At 47.8% G+C, this 19,349-nt stretch overlaps 3 protein-coding genes across 3 annotated transcripts; 1 reads left to right on the plus strand and 2 right to left on the minus strand.

The window, feature by feature from the left end:
- Window positions 1-1,934: 1,934 nt before the first annotated feature.
- DMAC1 (distal membrane arm assembly component 1) lies at window positions 1,935-4,605 on the minus strand. Its single transcript, XM_028710962.2, has 2 exons — window positions 4,245-4,605; window positions 1,935-2,348 (listed from the first exon to the last, which is right to left on the minus strand). The coding sequence occupies exons 1-2, from the start codon at window positions 4,588-4,590 to the stop codon at window positions 2,284-2,286; spliced, it is 411 nt and encodes a 136-aa protein (XP_028566795.2). The 5' UTR covers window positions 4,591-4,605; the 3' UTR covers window positions 1,935-2,283.
- Window positions 4,606-6,344: 1,739 nt separating this feature from the next.
- UQCC3 (ubiquinol-cytochrome c reductase complex assembly factor 3) lies at window positions 6,345-7,168 on the minus strand. Its single transcript, XM_028711029.2, has 2 exons — window positions 6,961-7,168; window positions 6,345-6,657 (listed from the first exon to the last, which is right to left on the minus strand). Exons 1-2 carry the CDS (start codon window positions 7,078-7,080, stop codon window positions 6,526-6,528), a joined length of 252 nt encoding a protein of 83 aa, XP_028566862.1. The 5' UTR covers window positions 7,081-7,168; the 3' UTR covers window positions 6,345-6,525.
- Window positions 7,169-15,482: 8,314 nt separating this feature from the next.
- Window positions 15,483-19,306, plus strand: LOC114587144 (uncharacterized). The gene is made up of 3 exons (XM_028711105.2): window positions 15,483-15,765; window positions 17,964-18,378; window positions 19,031-19,306. The coding sequence occupies exons 1-3, from the start codon at window positions 15,577-15,579 to the stop codon at window positions 19,072-19,074; spliced, it is 648 nt and encodes a 215-aa protein (XP_028566938.2). The 5' UTR covers window positions 15,483-15,576; the 3' UTR covers window positions 19,075-19,306.
- The last annotated feature ends 43 nt before the right edge of the window (window positions 19,307-19,349 follow it).

Below are 19,349 nucleotides of genomic sequence, written 5' to 3' on the forward strand. Positions count from 1 at the left end.
GCGCGCCCAGCCGCCCACTTTCCTCCTAACGGCTACACTGCTCCCTTCACTGCTTTCTCCTTCAGGGAGGCTGGCCGGCCCTGCTCTCTCCTCCGCCCCTCCACTCTCTGACGGAGGCTTGGTCAGTCCTGCCTCCCTCTCCTCCTGCAGGAGGAGGCTTTTGTTCTAATCTGTGGGATTCTTCCCCCCCCCCCCGCTGCGCTCTGGTGGGGAAGCTACCCCTGATTTCCAGCTGCCGCTTGGCGACTCCCCACTGGCCCCCCTTGCCCTGACCCTGGGGGCCTCCTTCTGGGAATCTTCTGATTCGCTGGAGAGACTCAGGGAATCTCTCTGGTCACTGTCACACCCTCCTGCGCTCCCCTCCGATTGTTCCCCTTCGCTCTCCATCTCCTCCTTCTCCTGTGGCTCAGTCCCTGAGCCCCTGACAAGAGCGCACGGAAACGCTGTTTACCTTCCCGCCAGAGCGGTACCTATTTATCTACTTGCACTTTGACAGGCTTTCAAACTGCTAGGTTGGCAGGAGCTGGGACTGAGCAACGGGAGCTCACCCCGTCACGGGGATTTGAACCGCCGACCTTCTGATCGGCAAGTCCTAGGCTTTGGTTAACCCACAGCGCCACCCACGTCCCTTCTACTCCGGGGACTTTGATGTATTTAATAGGTTTTTTAAAAAACAACAACTGAACTTTCTAAAAAGAAAGAAAAATGCAGACAATGCAAACCAAATCTGTGGGTACAAGCAAAGGGAGGAAAGCTGGTGGTCCAGACCAACCCAGCGCTCAACCCAGAATAGATCTGTACAAAGAATCCAGATATCAGAGAATTTCCTGGTCACCTTCTCATATGCTGCCAGTTGAGTCATGGCTTTTGTCCTCTGTAGGGGTGGTGAGGATGTCACCTTTCTGTATTAGAGTGTTAGACATTTAGCCACCCTGAGTGCCCTTAGAAGCCATTTACATAGTCCCTCTGTCAGGTTCCAGAAGACTGGTGCATAATTCAAGAGAACATCCATAAATCTCAAGGTGCTGAAAACTGTATTTATGCCGCTGATGACCTCTGGCCAAAAGGGTGTGACTTCATGTATTCATGAATGAAGTTTCTACCACACTCTCCCCTCCCAAGCAATTAAAAATGTAGTAAAGAACATACTTTGAAACACCCCTTCATCATTGTCAGCTTTTAGGCACCAGGTTAAGACAATTGTATATACCAGGCCTTTGATAGTTAAATTAGCCTCTACAATGGTATTCACATTTTTGTAGGCTCAGATTATCATTTTAGGAATTTTGTGTTGTACATCATTTTAATTATTTCTGGTTTTTATATTGTGTTTTTTATTTTTTTAAGTTGCTTTGAGACTTCCTGTCTAAAGCAATTGACAAATGTAATGAATAGCAACAATTTTAAAACATTAACATCTGAAAGCTTTTTAAAAAACCAGCCACTTGCCCTCTAAAGTTCCTAGAAACTACATACCAGATATCAAAAGACCTGGGTGAAGAGGACTGTTTTTAAATGCCACCTGATTGCTCATAATGAGGAAGACAGATGCATCTCAATGGGGGGGGGATTACACAAATGAGGAGCCACCACTGAGAAGGCCATGCTGCTTATGGGGGTCACTGCCAATTGGACAAACCTTCCATCAGGGTCCTGGATGGTTGGTATTTGAGCTGCTATTTTAGATGTCATGTTGTGCAATTGTAGGAATTGGTGTGTCTTGCAACTGCAGCAGCCTCTTTTAACAGCACTCAACAATTAGTTTTGCATCCTTTTAAATCCCCTATTGAAGCCAGTGGCCCTCCTTGACCTCTTTCACAAATTGTGTTGTGGGAGGGAGCAAGGAACCTCTTCCTTCCACTTCTCTTTGCATGCTGCTGCAATTAAGATAAAAACCAGGGAGGGGGACCCCTAAGTGAAACTATAGCCCCTGATGCGGAAACAGAGCTTGATTTAATTAAAACAAATCCAGTTAAATATTTACATAGAATACATGGTGCTTAGGGTTGGGTTTTTTTAATGCAGGAGGAAGCAGATTTTCTCCCCTCCCAGCTATGACATACATCACAGCTTCTACTGACAATCTCCGTCGTAAGGAAAGCATGATATGCTAAAGTCTCTGCAGAGGGTGCACGGTGCCTTCTTGGCATATAAACCAGCTTGCCACGGACATCGCAAACAAATCCAGGGTATTTCCCTCCATTAGTCTTTTATTGGCTACGGTCTGAACTGCTGCCAGATCCGGAAAAAGATTATGTGCATCCAGTAATGGGGTATTGCTATTCACTCATCTTTCTTGTAGCTTCCAACTGGGTTTATCCACACAGTAACACCCCAACAGAAGAGACCTGGAAGGGAGAAAAAGAAAAGCGTGTGAGGGGTGTGGCCTGAGGAAGAGTTCCAAGGGCCAGATAGAGGGGCCCATTTGGCCCCCTGGTCCTGAGGTTTCCCACTCTTGATCTTAAGTCAGCCAAGGATGTATGCCACAAACAGCAGGAAGAAACAAAGGGTGCCAGTGGCAGAGCTGACTTCGAAATAGACATCGCCAATACCCCGCAAGACGAGGGAAGAGAAATGATTGCTAGTCTATCTGATTTAAGGGCAGATTTCCTGCCCCACATATGTTGAATGATAACTAGGAGAGAGATTAGCACTCCCACTGAATCAACTTTCCCAAGTACAGTTTGTGGGGGAGGGGTCACCCTAGAAAATAAGGTGCACCTCTCAGCATAGATCAACCTCTGAATAAGAAATGGGCCTCAGTAATCAGAGCAGTAATGGGACGCGGGTGGCGCTGTGGGTAAAAGCCTCAGCGCCTAGGGCTTGCCGATCGAAAGGTCGGCAGTTCGAATCCCCGCGGCGAGGTGCGCTCCCGTCGTTCGGTCCCAGCGCCTGCCAACCTAGCAGTTCGAAAGCACCTCCGGGTGCATGTAGATAAATAGGGACCGCTTACTGGCGGGAAGGTAAACGGTGTTCCGTGTGCGGCTCTGGCTCGCCAGAGCAGCGATGTCACGCTGGCCACGTGACCCGGAAGTGTCTCCGGACAGCACTGGCCCCCGGCCTCTTGAGTGAGATGGGCGCACAACCCTAGAGTCTGTCAAGAGTGGCCCGTACGGGCAGGGGTACCTTTACCTTTAATCAGAGCAGTGGAAGATAAAAGTAATGACAATGGTTATTCACCATGACAACAGAGCACCCATGGTCAACAGCTGTCTACCCACTGAGGGCCAGGTGCTGGGAACAAACAGGGTGGGAGAGGGACGAATGCCCTGACGCCCAGCTGAAGAGCTAATAAAACACCTGGCCGTAAAGAAGTCGCTGGCCTAGACAGGGATCTGATTACTGAGGCCCATGCTCACAGAAGGTCCCAGGGGCTGAATCCCCCAAAGGCATCCCCAGAAAGGGCTTCCTATGCTCCCGTCTGAAAATAGTGGCTTCAGTTCACAACCATGAGGACTAGAAACTTAACTTTTCCAAGAAGCAGAGGCAGTGGGTGCCCCCTGGGACTGGCAAGGTAAGGTCTGAAATCCACACCAACTGGCTCAGAAAGGCAGACCTAGGTACCTATATGCTCAGAGGCAACATCACCCAAATGTCAGTCTCCCAGTCGGTCCTGGCACTGAGCCCAGGGCCAGATTTATGTATATGCTAAACAAGCTATAGCTTAGGTCCCCCGTCACTTGGAGGCCCCCCAAAAAATTAAAAGAAAAAAACTGGATGTACATTTCTAAAATATAAGGTAAAAAACAAATAAAATAAAACCTACATACAGCAAGAGTGTTTTGTGTTGTGTAGGCTCCTATGATGTAAGTAATGGGCCCTGCCTGCTAGCCTGCTCCCTAAAATATCACTGGTTTGCTCCTTTCTATATATAGGGTGCCTACATTCTGCATGGACTGGTTGCAGGGCAACATGTAGCATGCAGCTGCAGGCTGCAGTGCAGCACAGTTGAATGTAGTAAGTCAAGCTGTTGTACCTGCTATCTAATATTAAAGAGTGCTTGCAGACTGATGATCAGGCAGCACAGACTAAGGGTACGAGCATATATTCAACACACAAAAACAGCGACAATTTGTTGTTGACAAAGGACAGCTGGACACATAAAGGGTCCCATTACCTTCAGTAGCTTAGGGCCTCATCAAGCCTAAATCCGGCCCTCCTGAGCCGCAGCTCAGCCTGGAGCCGCCGCGCCCCCCCCCGCCCCCAGAATTGGGCTCCCGCCCCTCTCTGCGCCCCCCACTTACAGACGGCGAAGGTCATCTGGGCGATGTTGCCCATGCTGGGGGGGATCCTGTGGCTCATAATCCGGAGGGGCCCCGAATAGACGAACAAGGAGGAGGCGATCAGCGCCCCCCCGCTCAGGGCGCGGCAGCTGAAGCAGGACCAGAAAAAGGACCGTTTCTGCTCCGGTGAGGAAGCGGCGCGCTCGACGCTGGAAGACATGCCGCGGCTTTCCTGCGGGGGCGGGAAGATGGCGGCGCCCAGGACACCGCGCCGGAAGCGGCTTGCGCCCAGAAGCCGCTCTGCTTCCTGTCCCTCGTCTCGGTGGAAGCAGAAAGCGCGGCGTGCACTGCAATGGATGTCCGGCATGCCAACAACTTCCCGATCGATTGGTTCCCCCATCGATTTGAATGGTCATGCTGGCTCCCGTCAACGTTTGCAGGTGGAGGCAAATCTCAAGAAGAGAGGAAGGGGGAATTTCCTCCCTCCAGGAGATATTAGTTAGTTAGGGAACATCAAGCTGATTACGTCCAGCTTTTTGTCCACTTCTCCATCTGTATAAAAGCCAGCTTTCCAATATTCTTCAGTGGAAGAATAGAACTGAGGATAAGGCTTTTGCGAGGGAAAGGGGCTTATGCAGGCTGTGGCGATAAAAGCAGGTTTGATTCTGATGGGTGGGCTTCACAGAGAGCAGGTTTAGACCATGCTTAGGCAGACCTGCTAGGGCAAATCATAGAGTAGGAAAACTCCAAGGGTCATCTAGTCCAACCCTCTTGCAATGCAGGAATCTCAGCAAGAGGGCCCACATTCAATGTGAAACCATACCGGGGGGCGGGGGGGGGGGCTTCCCTGTCAATGCGTCATCCCACAGCTAGCCGCCACTTGCCTGCCTTCTGATATGCAACCAGTCCAGGAGTTAGCCCTGCCTGTCAGATTCCTACTCTTTTGTGTCAGTGTTGCTTCTTGTAAAACTCAACCAGGAGGAAGATGGGGACAGTACAGTGGTACCTCGGGTTAAGTACTTAATTCGTTCTGGAGGTCCGCACTTAACCTGAAACTGTTCTTAACCTGAAGCACCACTTTAGCTAATGGGGCCTCCTGCTGCCGCTGCACCGCCGGAGCATGATTTCTGTCCTCATCCTGAAGCAAAGTTCTTAACCTGAAGCACTATTTCTGGGTTAGTGGAGTCTGTAACCTGAAGCGTATGTAACCTGAAGCGTATGTAACCCAAGGTACCACTGTACTAGAATTAGATGGTTCCAGCTTCTGTTGGGCTCCCTGCCTTCTGCCCAAGCAGTTCCAAGGTTCACCAGCCACCACAGTCTGCACCCAAATGGTCTTCATAAGATTTCTCATTTTTTTTCACCCATGCCAATGAATAGCTGTCATTCAGTCTAATGGGGAAACATTTAAGTCAGGGATGAGGAACCTGTTTCTCCAGGTGATGACAAACTCAAACTTCTACCAGCCTTATCAGCATACTGAAAGAACCATGGATTATGGGAGTACAGCAACTTTCAGCAGTGCACAGGTTCCCTAAGTACTGTTCATGGCAATGTCACGGCTGTGAGGGCCCAACCTACCATTCCATGCCTGGCAGTGGGTGGCCTGAACCTCAAGCGATAAGAGGTCATGGAAGACGGGTAAGGAAGCTTTTTTCTGTACAAGAGGACCACGTTCCTTTCTGGGCAACCTTCTGAGCACCACATGCCAGTGGTAGGCAAAGCCAAAGGCAAAAGTAGACACAGCAATGAATGTTACCTTGGTACAGTGGTCTAGTTTCTACGCAATTACCTCTGTATCCTCCACCCAGGCAAACAAGACACAGGATCAGAATCCAAGGCTGCATTCCAGCCAGGCAAACACTTGTGGGGCACAAAGCAGGTGAGAGGTGCTACTTGAAGAAAGTTCTGAGAATCAGATAGGGAGGCCTGAAGGTCTGCATTCGGCCCCTGGGGCTGAGGTATCCTGCTCTGGCTGGAACGTGTATGTTGTCATTGTACAGACAACTTGGCAAAATATAAGCCCCCCCCCCTCTCTACACATGTATTACTTTCGTAACTACAAACTTCTTTTTTGTTGTTGCTAGTTTACAACAAACCCTTAAATAAGTACAGGTGTCGTTGTGATGTACAAAGGAAATTTTATCGCTCAATGTTTACACCAAAGCAACCCTTACAGCAAGAAGACAAAACAGAAGAATCTCTCCATTGAAGACACAGTAAAGTTCTCCTAGATCCAGCTTCTGCAAAGTTCTCAGTTTAGAATAGAGTCCAGCCAGCACAGACTCTTTCTGTTTCACTGCTATTTTTTCCAGGGCCATGGCTTGTGAGCCACATTCTCATCTGTCTTCGATGCCTCTTTCAGGATCTCCATTACCATGGCGTTATGTTTTTGCCGCTCAGTCAACACCTGTGGGGTAGCATCAGCAAATTCCTGGAGAAAGAAATAAAGATGTTTAGAAGATCCAAGAGAGGTGCCTTCAAGGGTGAAGTCAAACCGCTGGAGAGCTGCAGCTACGGCTATAGAGACAGACACGGGAGGACTACATGTGCCCATTGGGGCCAGTATCCTCTACTCTGACTGGCAGCAGCTCTCTCAGGATCTCTGGGGTCTCTTTCTCTTCAGCTGCTACCTTTAGCCGGAAACGCCACGGGCTGAGCCCGGGGCTCCCCGCAAGTGCACCCTGGCTTCCTCTGACCTCCACCGCAAACCCCGGAGACTGGAGCTTTCGCCCACCTTCGCCATCTCCTTTCTGCGCGCTTCGTCCGGCGCGACCACGGCCCAAAGCACAAGCCCCGCGCCCGTGAACCCCGCCACGAACAAGATCCCCTTTGCTACGCGGTAGGCAGTCTCCATGGAAGCAAACGACACCCCACCGCTCCTAAAACACTCCCCAAAAGACAAGCAGGAAGGACCAGCCTCCCTGTAAGGGAGAGGGGAAGAAAAAAGGTGGCGCACCACCTAAAGAGCAGAGGTGTGTCTGGGCTAGAGTGTCCCGGCCACAACATAGAGATAAGAAAAGGAGAGAGTTATGGAGATGTTAAAGGAGCGCCAAAGAGGGAAGGGAGTCTTGCTCTTTCTAACTCGGGTCTTCATTTGTGTTAGAAGAATTATTTCGGATTTGGTTTTTAAAATTGGTTTAAAAAATTGCCCTGAAAATGCCGTAGCTCGATGGCAGAGCATCTGCGTTGCAATGCCCAAGGTTCAGTCCCCAATGGCGTCTATGGAAGAAGCTCCTTGCCTGAAACCTTGGAGAGCCGCTGCCAGTCAGTGTAGGCAGTATTGAGCTAGAAGGACCGGTAGATGTGACGGGTTTCTTTTCCCCTGGAAAAATAAAGCACAAGGGGGGTGGGAATCCCACCTCACATCACTGGTAAAAAGATGCCAAAGGGATGATTTTATGGTGCGCTGGAAACCGTATACAGTATCGGACATTGCAGAAAGAGCTCACAGCTTCCTCCCGCGAAGGATCTTATTCTCTCATAATGACCAATGAGCAGAATGAGATTATCCTCGTATTCATTATTTTATATAATATTTATTGAGTTTTCCAATTTAACAATCCAACAAAAACCACATTAAATACATTCCAAATTATAATACAACCAAGAAGACCAAATTTTATGCCAAATTATATATCTTTGGGTGACTTCCCATGCTCTGAAGTTCATATTCATTATTTTAGGAATGAGTAATTAACAATAGAAATAATTAAAGTGCATCTACTGTGAATGCAGCAGATTGCAGGTTCAAGCCCCAGAATCTCCAGATCTGAAGCCTCAGAGAACCACTACCAGTCATAGAATCAGAATTGTGTAGGGTCCTGAGGGTCATCTAGTCCAACCCCTGCAATACAGGAATCTCAACTAGATCATACATGACAGATGGGCATTGGATGGACCTCTGCTTTAAAACCTTCGGGGAAGGAGAGTCTACCCCCCTCTCGTGGGAGTCTGTTTCCCTGTCTAGACAATCCTGAGTTAGACGGACCAATGGTCTGACTCAGTGTAAGGCACTCCCTATGTTCCTTGACTCCTGCCCACCTAGCAGTTCGAAAGCACATCAAAGTACAAGTAGATAAATAGGTACCACTCTGGCGGGAAGGTAAACGGCGTTTCCGTACGCTGCTCTGGTTCGCCAGAAGCAGCTTAGTCATGCTGGCCACATGACCCGGAAGCTGTCTGCAGACAAATGCCGGCTCCCTCGGCCAATAGAGCGAGATGAGCGCCCCAACCCCAGAGTCGGTCATGACTGGACCTAATGGTCAGGGGTCCCTTTACCTTTACCTTATGTTCCTTGAATGGGAAGTTGGGTTTTGGCTAATATTAGCTTGCATCCAACTAAATTCTGCATACCCATTGAGATTCGTGGACTTCAGTTAATCATGTTCATTAATTCCAATGGGTCGACTCTTGAGTAGAGCTAGCCCTGGTACAACCTACTGTTTTGGATTTTTGCTGGAAGCATGTTGTATACTCTGAGCAATTGTATTTCCACTTTCAATGCCTTTTCGTTGCCTTACAGAAAACTGTTACACAATAATAATATCGGTAATAGGGTAGTATTAAGCTAATAATTATTTTAGAATAAATAAGAACATCGGAAGCTGCCTTATACGGAGTCAGACTGTTGGGCCATCTAACTTCGTATTGACCAGCAATGCCTTTCCGGGTCTCTTTACACACTATAGCACATTCAAAGCAATGTTTCCTTTTGAATAATTTTGGGCATTGTGGTTTGTTCAGGGTTGATGGGAATAGTAAGTCTGTGAGAGGTAAAGGACAGTGCCCAGAATTCTTTGAAGGAAAGAACATGTTTCAAATGTGGTTTAATGGTGTAAAGGTAAAAGGTTTATATGCCAAAGGCTTGAGGGGAAGATGGGATACATGACGGAGCTTGGAAAGAAGGAACGACTGTCATGTACATAGGTGTTCCAGGAGGTAGTTGCAGGCAAAGGGGTCAGCAACTGGGAAAGGGCTGTTTCTTTGCCCTGCCTTCTACGCAGAACAGAGTGCTCTTTGTTCCACGGCAACCTAAACAACCTTAAGCAAAAATGGGGAAAGGTAAAAGGATTCCCTTGGCAATTTAGTAAGGCAGTGGTACTCTGAGGGTGTGGCATGCAACATTGGTGTGGCAGGAGAGTCTGGCAAGTGTTGTGGGAAGATTCAGGGACAATCAAAGAAACCTTTAAACATTTCAGCGTAGTATAGTATCAAAATAATTATTTTTATTTGCAGAATGTGGATCTTTTCAAAACGAGAGCTAGAACATCAAGTGATACTGAAGACCATCGTAGCTGTGTTTTCCAACGTATTTATTATCGATTAAAAAATTGGTGTGGCACGAGCACATTTTCATTCCCAAGAAAAAAGTTTGGGAACCATTGTTATAAGGTGGTTTTAGCCTGGAACACTCTGGCGTGGAGAGAAAGTTATCTTCTTCACCGCTTCAGTTTCTGGGAGATAAGTTGCTTATGAAGGGCCAGGGGTGGGGCCGGTTAAGAACAAAGAAGCAACTGGGAAAATGTGGCAACCGTACACCTCACTATTGGCTTGTCCAGTGAAATGTCACCTTGTGCATTAAAAAACAACAGTATGATATCACAATGTACTTGAGTGTGTCCGCAGTCGGGTAATGTGATTTTGTGGCTATGTACAAATTGAAACATGTGGACATAGGGACATGGGTGGCGCTGTGGGTTAAACCACAGAGCCTAGGACTTGCCGATCAGAAGGTCGGTGGTTTGAATCCCTGCGATGGGGTGAGCTCCCGTTGCTCGGTCCCTGCTCCTGCCAACCTAGCAGTTCGAAAGCACGTCAAAGTGCAAGTAGATAAATAGGTACCGCTCCGGCGGGAAGGTAAACGGCGTTTCCGTGCACTGCTCTGGTTCGCCAGAAGCGGCTTAGTCATGCTGGCCACATGACCTGGAAGCTGTATGCCGGCTCCCTCGGCCAGTAAAGCGAGATGAGCGCCGCAACCCCAGAGTCAGCCACGACTGGACCTAATGGTCAGGGGTCCCTTTACCTTTACACACTGAAAGGCCCCATCGGTCGCGCTGCGTTTCAAGTCAAATTTCTGCATTCCTGTACACACCAGAGAGGGGAACAGTGTCTTCACCCGATACTGCTTACCTGATTTGTTTCCCTGAACTGGCAAACCCCACCTGCCACAGAATTCCTATTCTAGGAAGACGTCTTCTTCACATGTGTGCCGTCATCTGCCTGAAGAGCACACATCTCAGCTTGCACTTTCAAATCGGGTGGCAGGTGGTTTGTGGGGAAACGCATCAAACAGCAGAATTTCTAGATAGACTCCAGGATACAGATGAGTGTGAGGCTTTAAATGCCGGTGTTGGGAGCACGTTGGAGACAGAGTTTATGACAATGTGCACACAGTCAATGATGGGTTCCCTTCTCTCCTTAATTGGATTATCATCAGATCTGGGAAATCCAAATTAATTGGAGGGCAGGGGACTTGACTGAGGATGCTGGGAAACCAGGCACAAGTAACTTAATATCCACATTAAATTTATGAGTGGATGAGCCCATATAATCTCAAGAGGATGCTTCACAAAAATGGATCACATGATAGGAGATGCGAGGTTGTTGCCTGGATGAACTGAAGGTGGATAATGCTGTTAAATGTTGATTGCCCCTTGAGGGGCAATCCTTCAGGTGCCATATTGTTTACCAGCCCCTGCTCCTGTGCTGTTAGAGATGTTGGCTTGCGTGCGTCAGCAGACTAGCACACTCATCTCCGTGCCGTTTAAATAGAAGCCCCAGAGTTTGCTCTTGCCTTGCTGCCTGGGTGGACAACATTCTGATTTGAATATCGTTTTTCATCACTCGTACCTTCTTCCACAGTACAGTGGTACCTCAGGTTAAGAACTTAATTCATTCTGGAGGTACGTTATTAACCTGAGGTACCACTTTAGCTAATGGGGCCTCCCGCTGCCGCGCGATTTCTGTTCTCATCCTGAAGCAAAGTTCTTAACCCGAGGTACTATTTCTGGGTTAGCGGAGTCTGTAACCTGTAGCGTCTGTAACCTGAAGCATATGTAACTTGAGGTACCACTGTAATTTACTGATGCTGGGACTTTATTGTGAGGTTGCCTTTTTTAAATCAATGGATGCACATGCATCAGAAAGGTTAGATACAAAAATGTATTATTATTATTATTATTATTAATTTTTTTTAATTATTATTATTATTATTATTATTATTATTATTATTATTATCTAAAAAACCCAGAAGTCTCCCTTGAGGGTCAAGCCACTATTAAAAGCAGAGGTGCAGGCCCAGCTGGGTTTGTCCCATCAGTTGGCAACCCACTTACACCTTGATATTTGCGATGAGGCACACACAAAGGACAGGCACCACCACTCTCTGCTTTAAGTAAGGCCTTCCCCACCCTTCGCACTAGCCCTGTGACAATCTCTGCCTTGAGCTCATTAGCTGTGCTTTGAGTTTCCATGATCTCAGAGGGCGATTAATATCCAGGGAATAGAGATGGATGGCCAGTGTCCTGGGGTGACCTCACCCCCTGGATCTGGAAGCCCCTCCTTCTCTCCCCCCCCCCCCATTGCTCTGTTATTCTGTCCAGAGCCTGGGGAAGCAAACACCCTCTCTGCCTCACCAATTCCACCAGACAAGGAAGAGGATATTTCCCCTTCTGCCGGAAGAAGGTGAGCCCTGGGAACTGGAAGAGGATCCACCCAAGATCCCACAGGACCGATTTCCAGGAAAAGGTGAGAAACTGAAGGGGAGGGGTGGAGAGTTCCTCCTGGCAGATTCCCAACTGAACCTGCTCTCCTGCCTTGCTATTGAGGAGTTCCTATAGGAACATAGGAAGCTGCCTCAGGCTGTGTCAGGCTGTCAGTCCATCTAGTTCAGTATTGCCTGCACTGACTGGCAGCAGCTCTTCAGGGTTTCAGAGGGGAATCTCTTCTTCCCAGCCCAACCTGGGTTGAATCAGGGACCTTCCACATGCAAAACATGGAACCACTGAGCCATGGTTCCCTCCTCCCAAATAAAGTAAGGTTCCATGGTTCCTCATAGTTCTGAAGGCAGAGCCGATTTATTTCATTTAATTAAGTTTATATCCAGGCCCAGGGTGGCAACCAAGAAGTAATAAAACAATTAAGAAATACGGGAGGGGGGGAGCCAGTATAGGTGCAGACTGGGAAAGGCTTCTTCAAAGATGAATGCTTTTAGCAGGTGTTGAAAATAAAATATAGGAACATGTGAAACTCCCTTTTAGCTCAGTCCATCTAACTCAGTTATTGTCTACACTGACATATCACCCATAGATAAATAGGTTGAAGGGTCAGTTCTGGCAAGGAATCTGTAGCCTCTTTAGTTACACCAGCTACCTGTTAATTCCCAGACCCAATTTCAACATGCTAGTAAATGAGGACTTCAGTATGGTATACTGTACTACACATTCTGCAATTGCAACTTTCCCCTCTGTGCCTCGTGCACCAGAAATATTTTTAAGAAGAGTGAAGCTTTTATTCAGGGTAGAGACAAAATATTCAAGGTGGGGAGGAAGAGCTTCACCTCTTTAATTTCTGCATGTCAAGAAAATGTTTGTTTGTTTGTTTGTTTGTTTGCTTTTTAATGTGGCAAAGTTCCCAAACAGCTTCTCTTGAGAGCGCTCACATCCACACTCTCCATTTAAATCACATCTCTACCACTTTGTGCCTTCCCTCTAATAATCTTGGGAGTTGTAGCTTGCTATGGGTGCTGGGAACTATAGCTCTGTGAGGGGTCTCCTCTCAGCACCCCTTCGCAAATGACAGTTCCCAGGATCCTTCAGGGGAAGCCACGACTGCTTAAAGCAGTATAGGAGCGTTTTCAACATGTGGTGAAGATGTGACCTCAGGTTCTGACCAGCCCAACTTTGACACTGCTGCAAATCTCTTAGAGTTTAGGGTTGCTTCAGGAGTTGAAAGACTCTGCATTTAATGAGTCTGCCATGCTTCGGAAGAGGATAATATTTCAGTTCCAGGGAGAGAAGGCTCCCCCAGCTGGAATATTTTTGCCACAATAACACCCTGTTGTAAGAAAAAACTGCTCCTTTTTCCCTTATGGGGTACCCAAGAGCCCGTATAGAGTCCTTAAGTAGGTTCTCTGTCGGTAGGAGAAAATAACAAGAGGCCAACCAGAGAATATTGAGAAGCAAAGCAGCTAGTAAGCCTGATCTCTATTAAACTGCCGCAACAGGATCCCCCACTCCCCCCATGCAGAGAGGGAGGAGGGGAACCCAGAACATTGGTGTGCAAGCTCTTATATAGACTTTTGAAATTGCCCACCCTGTAGCTCAAGACCACCCCCCAAAATATCATACATACATCACAGAAAGAGGTGGTCCCCAGCAAAAATGTGAGTGTGTTGCTTCTCTCCTGTCTGCCAGGATACCTGATAATGCCTTATCTGATTGCCTTTTCTGGGTAGCCTGGCCATTCCTTGGAGATGGTAAATACTTCCTGAATCAGATACTTGCCAGACTGTATTTACAGGGAGGTGTAAGCCCCTACAGTCCAAAGACAATTGGAAAGCTTTTCCCATTTCCTTCCTCCTTGCAGAGAAATATCTGAAGTCAATTTGGGAGAGTCAAAATGGTTTCAGGATTGCTCTTGTTGTAAACAAAACTCTGCCCAATTTCCCTTATGGGGTATCCAAGGACCCATATAGAGTCCTTACGTAGGTTCCCTATTGGTAGGAGAAGATGACAGAGGCCAACCAGAGAATATTGGGAAGCAAAGCAGCTAGTAAGCCTGATCTTTATTGATCTGTTGCAACAGGGTCCTCACTCACCGCACGCAGGAGGGAGGAGGAACCCAGAACAATGATGTGCAAGCCCTTCTATAGACTTTTGAAATTGCCACCCTGTAGATCAAGACCACCCCCAGAAACATCATACATACATCACAGAAGGGGTGTAGCTCAAGACCCCCCCATACATCATACCTACATCACAGAAAGGGCGGTCTACAGCAGAAATCTGAGTGCTTTGTTTACCTCCTGTCTCCCAGGTTACCTGTTTAATGGTCACTTGATTGGATTGCCTGAGGAGCCTGACCAGTCTTTTGTAATGATAAACACTTAGTTCCTGAGCCAAATGTGCCCTTAAGACAGGATTTGTGAAGGAAAAGACAATGGGGAGGCTTTTCCATTTTCCTTTGACCTTGCAGAGAAAACATTTGGTCAGTTTGGGAATCAAAATGGTTTCAGGTCGGTCTTCCTGTGCTGATCTATGTACGTGCTTGGTTGGTACACTTATGAACATTTAACATATATCTAAGACCTCAAAATTCCTATCACACTCTCCTGTACTATTTCAGACACTATACTTATGCATATGTGTTTGCCTTGTACATTTATGAACATTTATTCTCTCTCTCTCTCTCTCTCTCTCTCTCTCTCTCTCTCTCTCTCTCTCTCTCTCTCTCTCAGACCTTACAATTCCTATTACAACCCCTTCACGCAGCATGTTCCACGTGGGCCTCCTCTTCTCAGAGGGAGGGAGCAGGCTGCGTATGCAGCCAGGGTCACGTCACCACAGACCCTTTGCTCCACATGCAGTGATGGGATATGTGGGCATATCTTATGGCTGAAGGATTATCTGGCCACGAGGACAAAGCGCTTTAGCGCTTCCGTGAGATCCCAGGCCAGAGTCAGGGCACTCAGACCCTAATCCTTCTTAAGCGGCCGCACCCTGAGCTCTCCGCTATCAGAGAGGGACACGATTCTGAGGCCGCACGCACACCACACATTCAAAGCAAAACATGAAACAATCATGGCTTCCCCCTCAAAAAAAAAGGGGGGGAGCCATTGTTTGTTATTACAGACCCTCCAAGTGTCCCTGTTTTCCAGGGACAGTAGTGGCTTTTCAGAAGCCATTCTGGTTTCTGATTTGATGTGCTGCTTTTCCTTCAGACATCCCTATTTTTTATCAGATTAATGTTGGAGGGTATGTGTTAAGGTTGCTGAAAGTTGCTCAGAGACCTCTCTCTTCCTCCCACAGAACTACAAGTTCCCCGTGAAAAGATATTGATTGTTATACCTCTTTGGGAACTGTAGTTCTGTGAGGGGTTTCCCAACATATCTCTGCACCCTTGACAAAGGACTGCTGCCATAATTCTTGTCGTATTAAAAGAGTTTCAAATGCTTGTAAAACTGTTGGTTCTGATGACACAAGATTAGGCTGTGGTGACTGCGTCCCCTCAGATCTTGTTTTGCTTTCGTGTGTATTCATTTTTATTTTTTGTTTCGGATAGGGGCCTCAAAAGCTGGAAGGGGCCTGAGTCTCTCTGGATCTCTCGAGAGAGCCTGCTCCCAGATGCAGTCATGACTGAAATGATGAGGGGCTGTGAGGGCCCTGACACCCAGGGCGAAACGTGTGCTGCGTGCCAGATGTCTACAGGAGGTCTGGATCCTGCCATGAGTGGTGAGCCTGGTCCGAACACTGATCAGGAGATGCAGTGGATCTCAGCCAGGGAGGACAGCTCCCACCAAGCGCCTTGTTTGAACACCCAGGTAAGACGGGAACGCTCTTTCGAGCTGCTGTCCACCTCCGTCTTCAGATAATAGAATTCCCTCCTATGCAAGTTGAGGAACTTCCCTTATCCTTCTCATCCAGTGTGTAAAGCACGAATCAGAAAGCCAGTGAATGTCCTCCATGACGTTCCCTGTTCACTAGGGTCTTGGCAAGTGGGACATCCAAATGCAAGCTTTGCAGGAGTTGAACTGCTAGCTCAAAGCAGAGTCTCTGTGTGTGAGCTCAGCTGCTTTGTCTACTGCAGGGGTCTGCAACCTTTAAGACAAAAAGAGCCACTTGGATCCGTTTCCGAAGAGGAAAAAAACTGGGAGCCGCTAAACTCGTCATTATAAAAATAACTTTTTTGTCACTTTTTAAAATTATTTCTTTGTTTGACCCCTCAGAATTACTCCTCCTCATAGAAATAAACATTAAATTAACAAGTTACCTTTTTGTGTGTGTGTGTGTGTTCTTCACTCCCCTTCAAAACAGTGACCAGCGTACATGCCCCCTTTCAATGCAGTGACCAGCATACATGCCCCTTACAATGTAGCGGGCGGGCGGGAAGGTGACGTCAGGACGGTGCATGACTAACGCACGCACCGCCCCCATGCGACGCCACAGCCAGTACAGCGCCCACCACAGTGGGGAGTGTCGGGGCGCACAATGCGCCTCCTCCCCTCGCTAGTATCCGCCCCGGAGCCGCGGCAAAGGTGTAAAAGAGCCACATGCGGCTCCGGAGCCGCGGGTTGCAGACCCCTGTAGCTAGCTCAAAGCAGAGTCTCTGTGTGTGAGCTCAGCTGCTTTGTCTACTGCAATTGGAGTCTTTCCCCCCCAAACAAGTTTTAGTTATCAGAAGAGTTTTATTTACCAGAAAAGGAAATGGCAAACTGAAGATGACGTGAGCAACGTAAACCTTATCACAATTTACTAACTGCAGAATTGTAAAATTGGAGGTCAGCTACGTTGCAGCTGGCATAGCTGATGGTCAGGGATGATGGGAGTTGGAGTCCAGTGAGGTTTTCGGACTCCAACTCCCATCGGCCCCTTGCCAGCATGTCCAATGGTCAGAGATGAAGGGAGTTGTAGTCCAACAACATCTAGAGGGCTACAGATTCCCCACAGGTGAGCTAGAGCAGCCCAGCAGGTGGTTGTCTGGCTTCCCCTGGAGGGAGAACCCACCCCTTCCTCTAGGGCAGGGGGGTCAGCAAACATTTTCAGAGGGGGCCGGTCTACTGTCCCTCAGACCTTGTGGGGGGCTGGACTATATTTTTTGCGGGGGTGGGGGGATGAACGAATTCCTATGCCCCACAAATAACCCAGAGATGCCACTGCATCTCACCACACATTCTACTCATGTAAAAACACGCTGATTCCCGGACTGTCCGTGCTGGATTGAGAAGGTGATTGGGCAGGCACCAGCCGCTGGGCCTTAGTTTGCCTACCCCTGCATTGTCAAACTTTTTTTTAAAAAAAAGATATTAAGATTTTACAGAATGAAAAAAGAAAAATACAAAATAAAAATAGTTAAAAATCAATTCCATCTTTCCATCACTTATTTTTCATTTGCTTGTTTCCCAGACCTCCTCACACCTCCCTTTTTTGTATTCCAATTCAATTCATTAGTTCAGCAAATCCTTTCCCTCTTTGTTTATCCTAGTCTTTAATCTTAAAATATTATAACATTAAATTTTTACCTGTTAATAATCCATTTTTTCATATTCCTTATAGCGTTATAGCTAAAAACCACTTAACTTTTTATCCAACATCATTCTAACATTCATTAATTTTACAATATTTCTGTAGATAGTCTTTAAATTTCTTCCAATCTTCTTCCATCTTCTTCTTCTTCCCTGCATTGTCAAACTTGCTCTGACCATCAATAAGCTGCTTGAAATCTACACCCCGCCCCGTAACTTGTAAAGCCCACCTTGGCTGCATGCACACCACACATTTAAAGCATGTGACTTCCCCCAAAGAATTCTGGGAGCTGCAGTTTTGCCCCTATTAATACCCGCACCCTTGCCGAACTACAGTTCCCAGGATTCTTAGGGGGGAAAATCCTGCGCTTTAATTAAACACAGGGTGCCCAGCACCAGCCTCTCTCTAAGTCCTGAATTCAAAAAATTGTCAGCGTGTGAAAAGGCCTTCCGTTCTTTAATTTGGGTTAAAACTTCTTCTGCACTTCTCTCTCCAGCTCTTCCTAAGCCCGCCCCAGGGCCTGGGGGCAGATCCCTTCCGTGGCTCCCCCTCGGAGTCATGCGGCGACCTCCCTGGCGAGACCTATGAGGAGATGTCCAGGGACCCCCCTGAGCTGCCCTGCGAGGAGATGTGCGTCCGGGCAGCCCCTTGCGGGGTCCAGTGCCCGGAATCGCCATGTGAGGAACTGTGTGAGAGTGTCTTCAAGGGGCCAGCCTCCCGGAGGCTGTACGAAGAGGAGCGTTATGTGGAGACGTGGTCAGGGAAGGCTCGCCTGCCCTCCATTGTAGTGGAACCCATCGAAGGGGGCGAAGTGGAAAGCGGGGAGCTGCGGTGGCCCCCCGACTTCACGTTGCTGGAGGAGGCGGAGCAAGACGAGCTCTTTGCTGACGGCGAGGAGGACTTGGGGGCAGGTGAGTGTCCTACTAGTGCCCACCCCCCAAATCCCAACTTGATCTGTGGGCGGGGCTTTGTTCAGCCATAACTCAGTTCTGGCATATCTCCCGTGGGCACCATTACAGTGGTACCTCGGGTTACATACGCTTCAGGTTACATATGCTTCAGGTTACAGACTCCGCTAACCCAGAAATAGTACCTCAGGTTAAGAACTTTGCTTCAGGATGAGAACAGAAATCGTACTCCGGCGGCGCGGCGGCAGCAGGAGGCCCCATTAGCTAAAGTGGTGCTTCAGGTTAAGAACAGTTTCAGGTTAAGAACGGACCTCCAGAAGGAATTAAGTACTTAACCCGAGGTACCACTGTACTGTTATTTTTGTTGTTTTGGTTTAATTATTTACTTATGTTTTAGCTTGTATTTTATTCATGTGATCCGCCCCCATATCTTTTGATGAAGGGTGGCATTATTATTATTATTATTATTATTATTATTATTATTATTATTAACGTTCATGGTGAGTTCTGGCACCACTTTTTTCTAGAAAAATAGCACCCTAGTATGCCACACTTTACTGAGTGAATACGGCCCAGAATCCTTTGCGATAGATTTTCAGGTTATCCAGGTCCCCCTGTAACCTCCTCCCTTCTTCCCGTTTTCTTGTTTCCCAAGGATTGTCGTCTTTCGACAGCGACGTGGAGGAGGTGCTTCTGTAATGTTCTGCCCAATGTTTCCCCGGGACGGATGGACAGAAACGGCACCTTCCCAACGCCACCCATGTCTAATCACGACTTGGCAACGTCTTGGAAAGGGACTGTGGGGCATCGCCTTGGAAAGACGCAAAAGTGGCACCCTGCTGTTTTGTTTCGAGGTGTCTCTCGGAGGGGTAGCAGATGTCAGGATCTTGTCCTACACTCGAGTAGGACCCTGGCAGAGACACATGCTCGACTGGCATGTTCTCTCCCTCCTGGTCGATCGTTCGGGAGCTTCA

The sequence above is a fragment of the Podarcis muralis genome, chromosome 16 (genome assembly GCF_964188315.1).
Source record: "Podarcis muralis chromosome 16, rPodMur119.hap1.1, whole genome shotgun sequence".
In the NCBI taxonomy this organism is placed as follows: Eukaryota; Metazoa; Chordata; class Lepidosauria; order Squamata; family Lacertidae; genus Podarcis; species Podarcis muralis.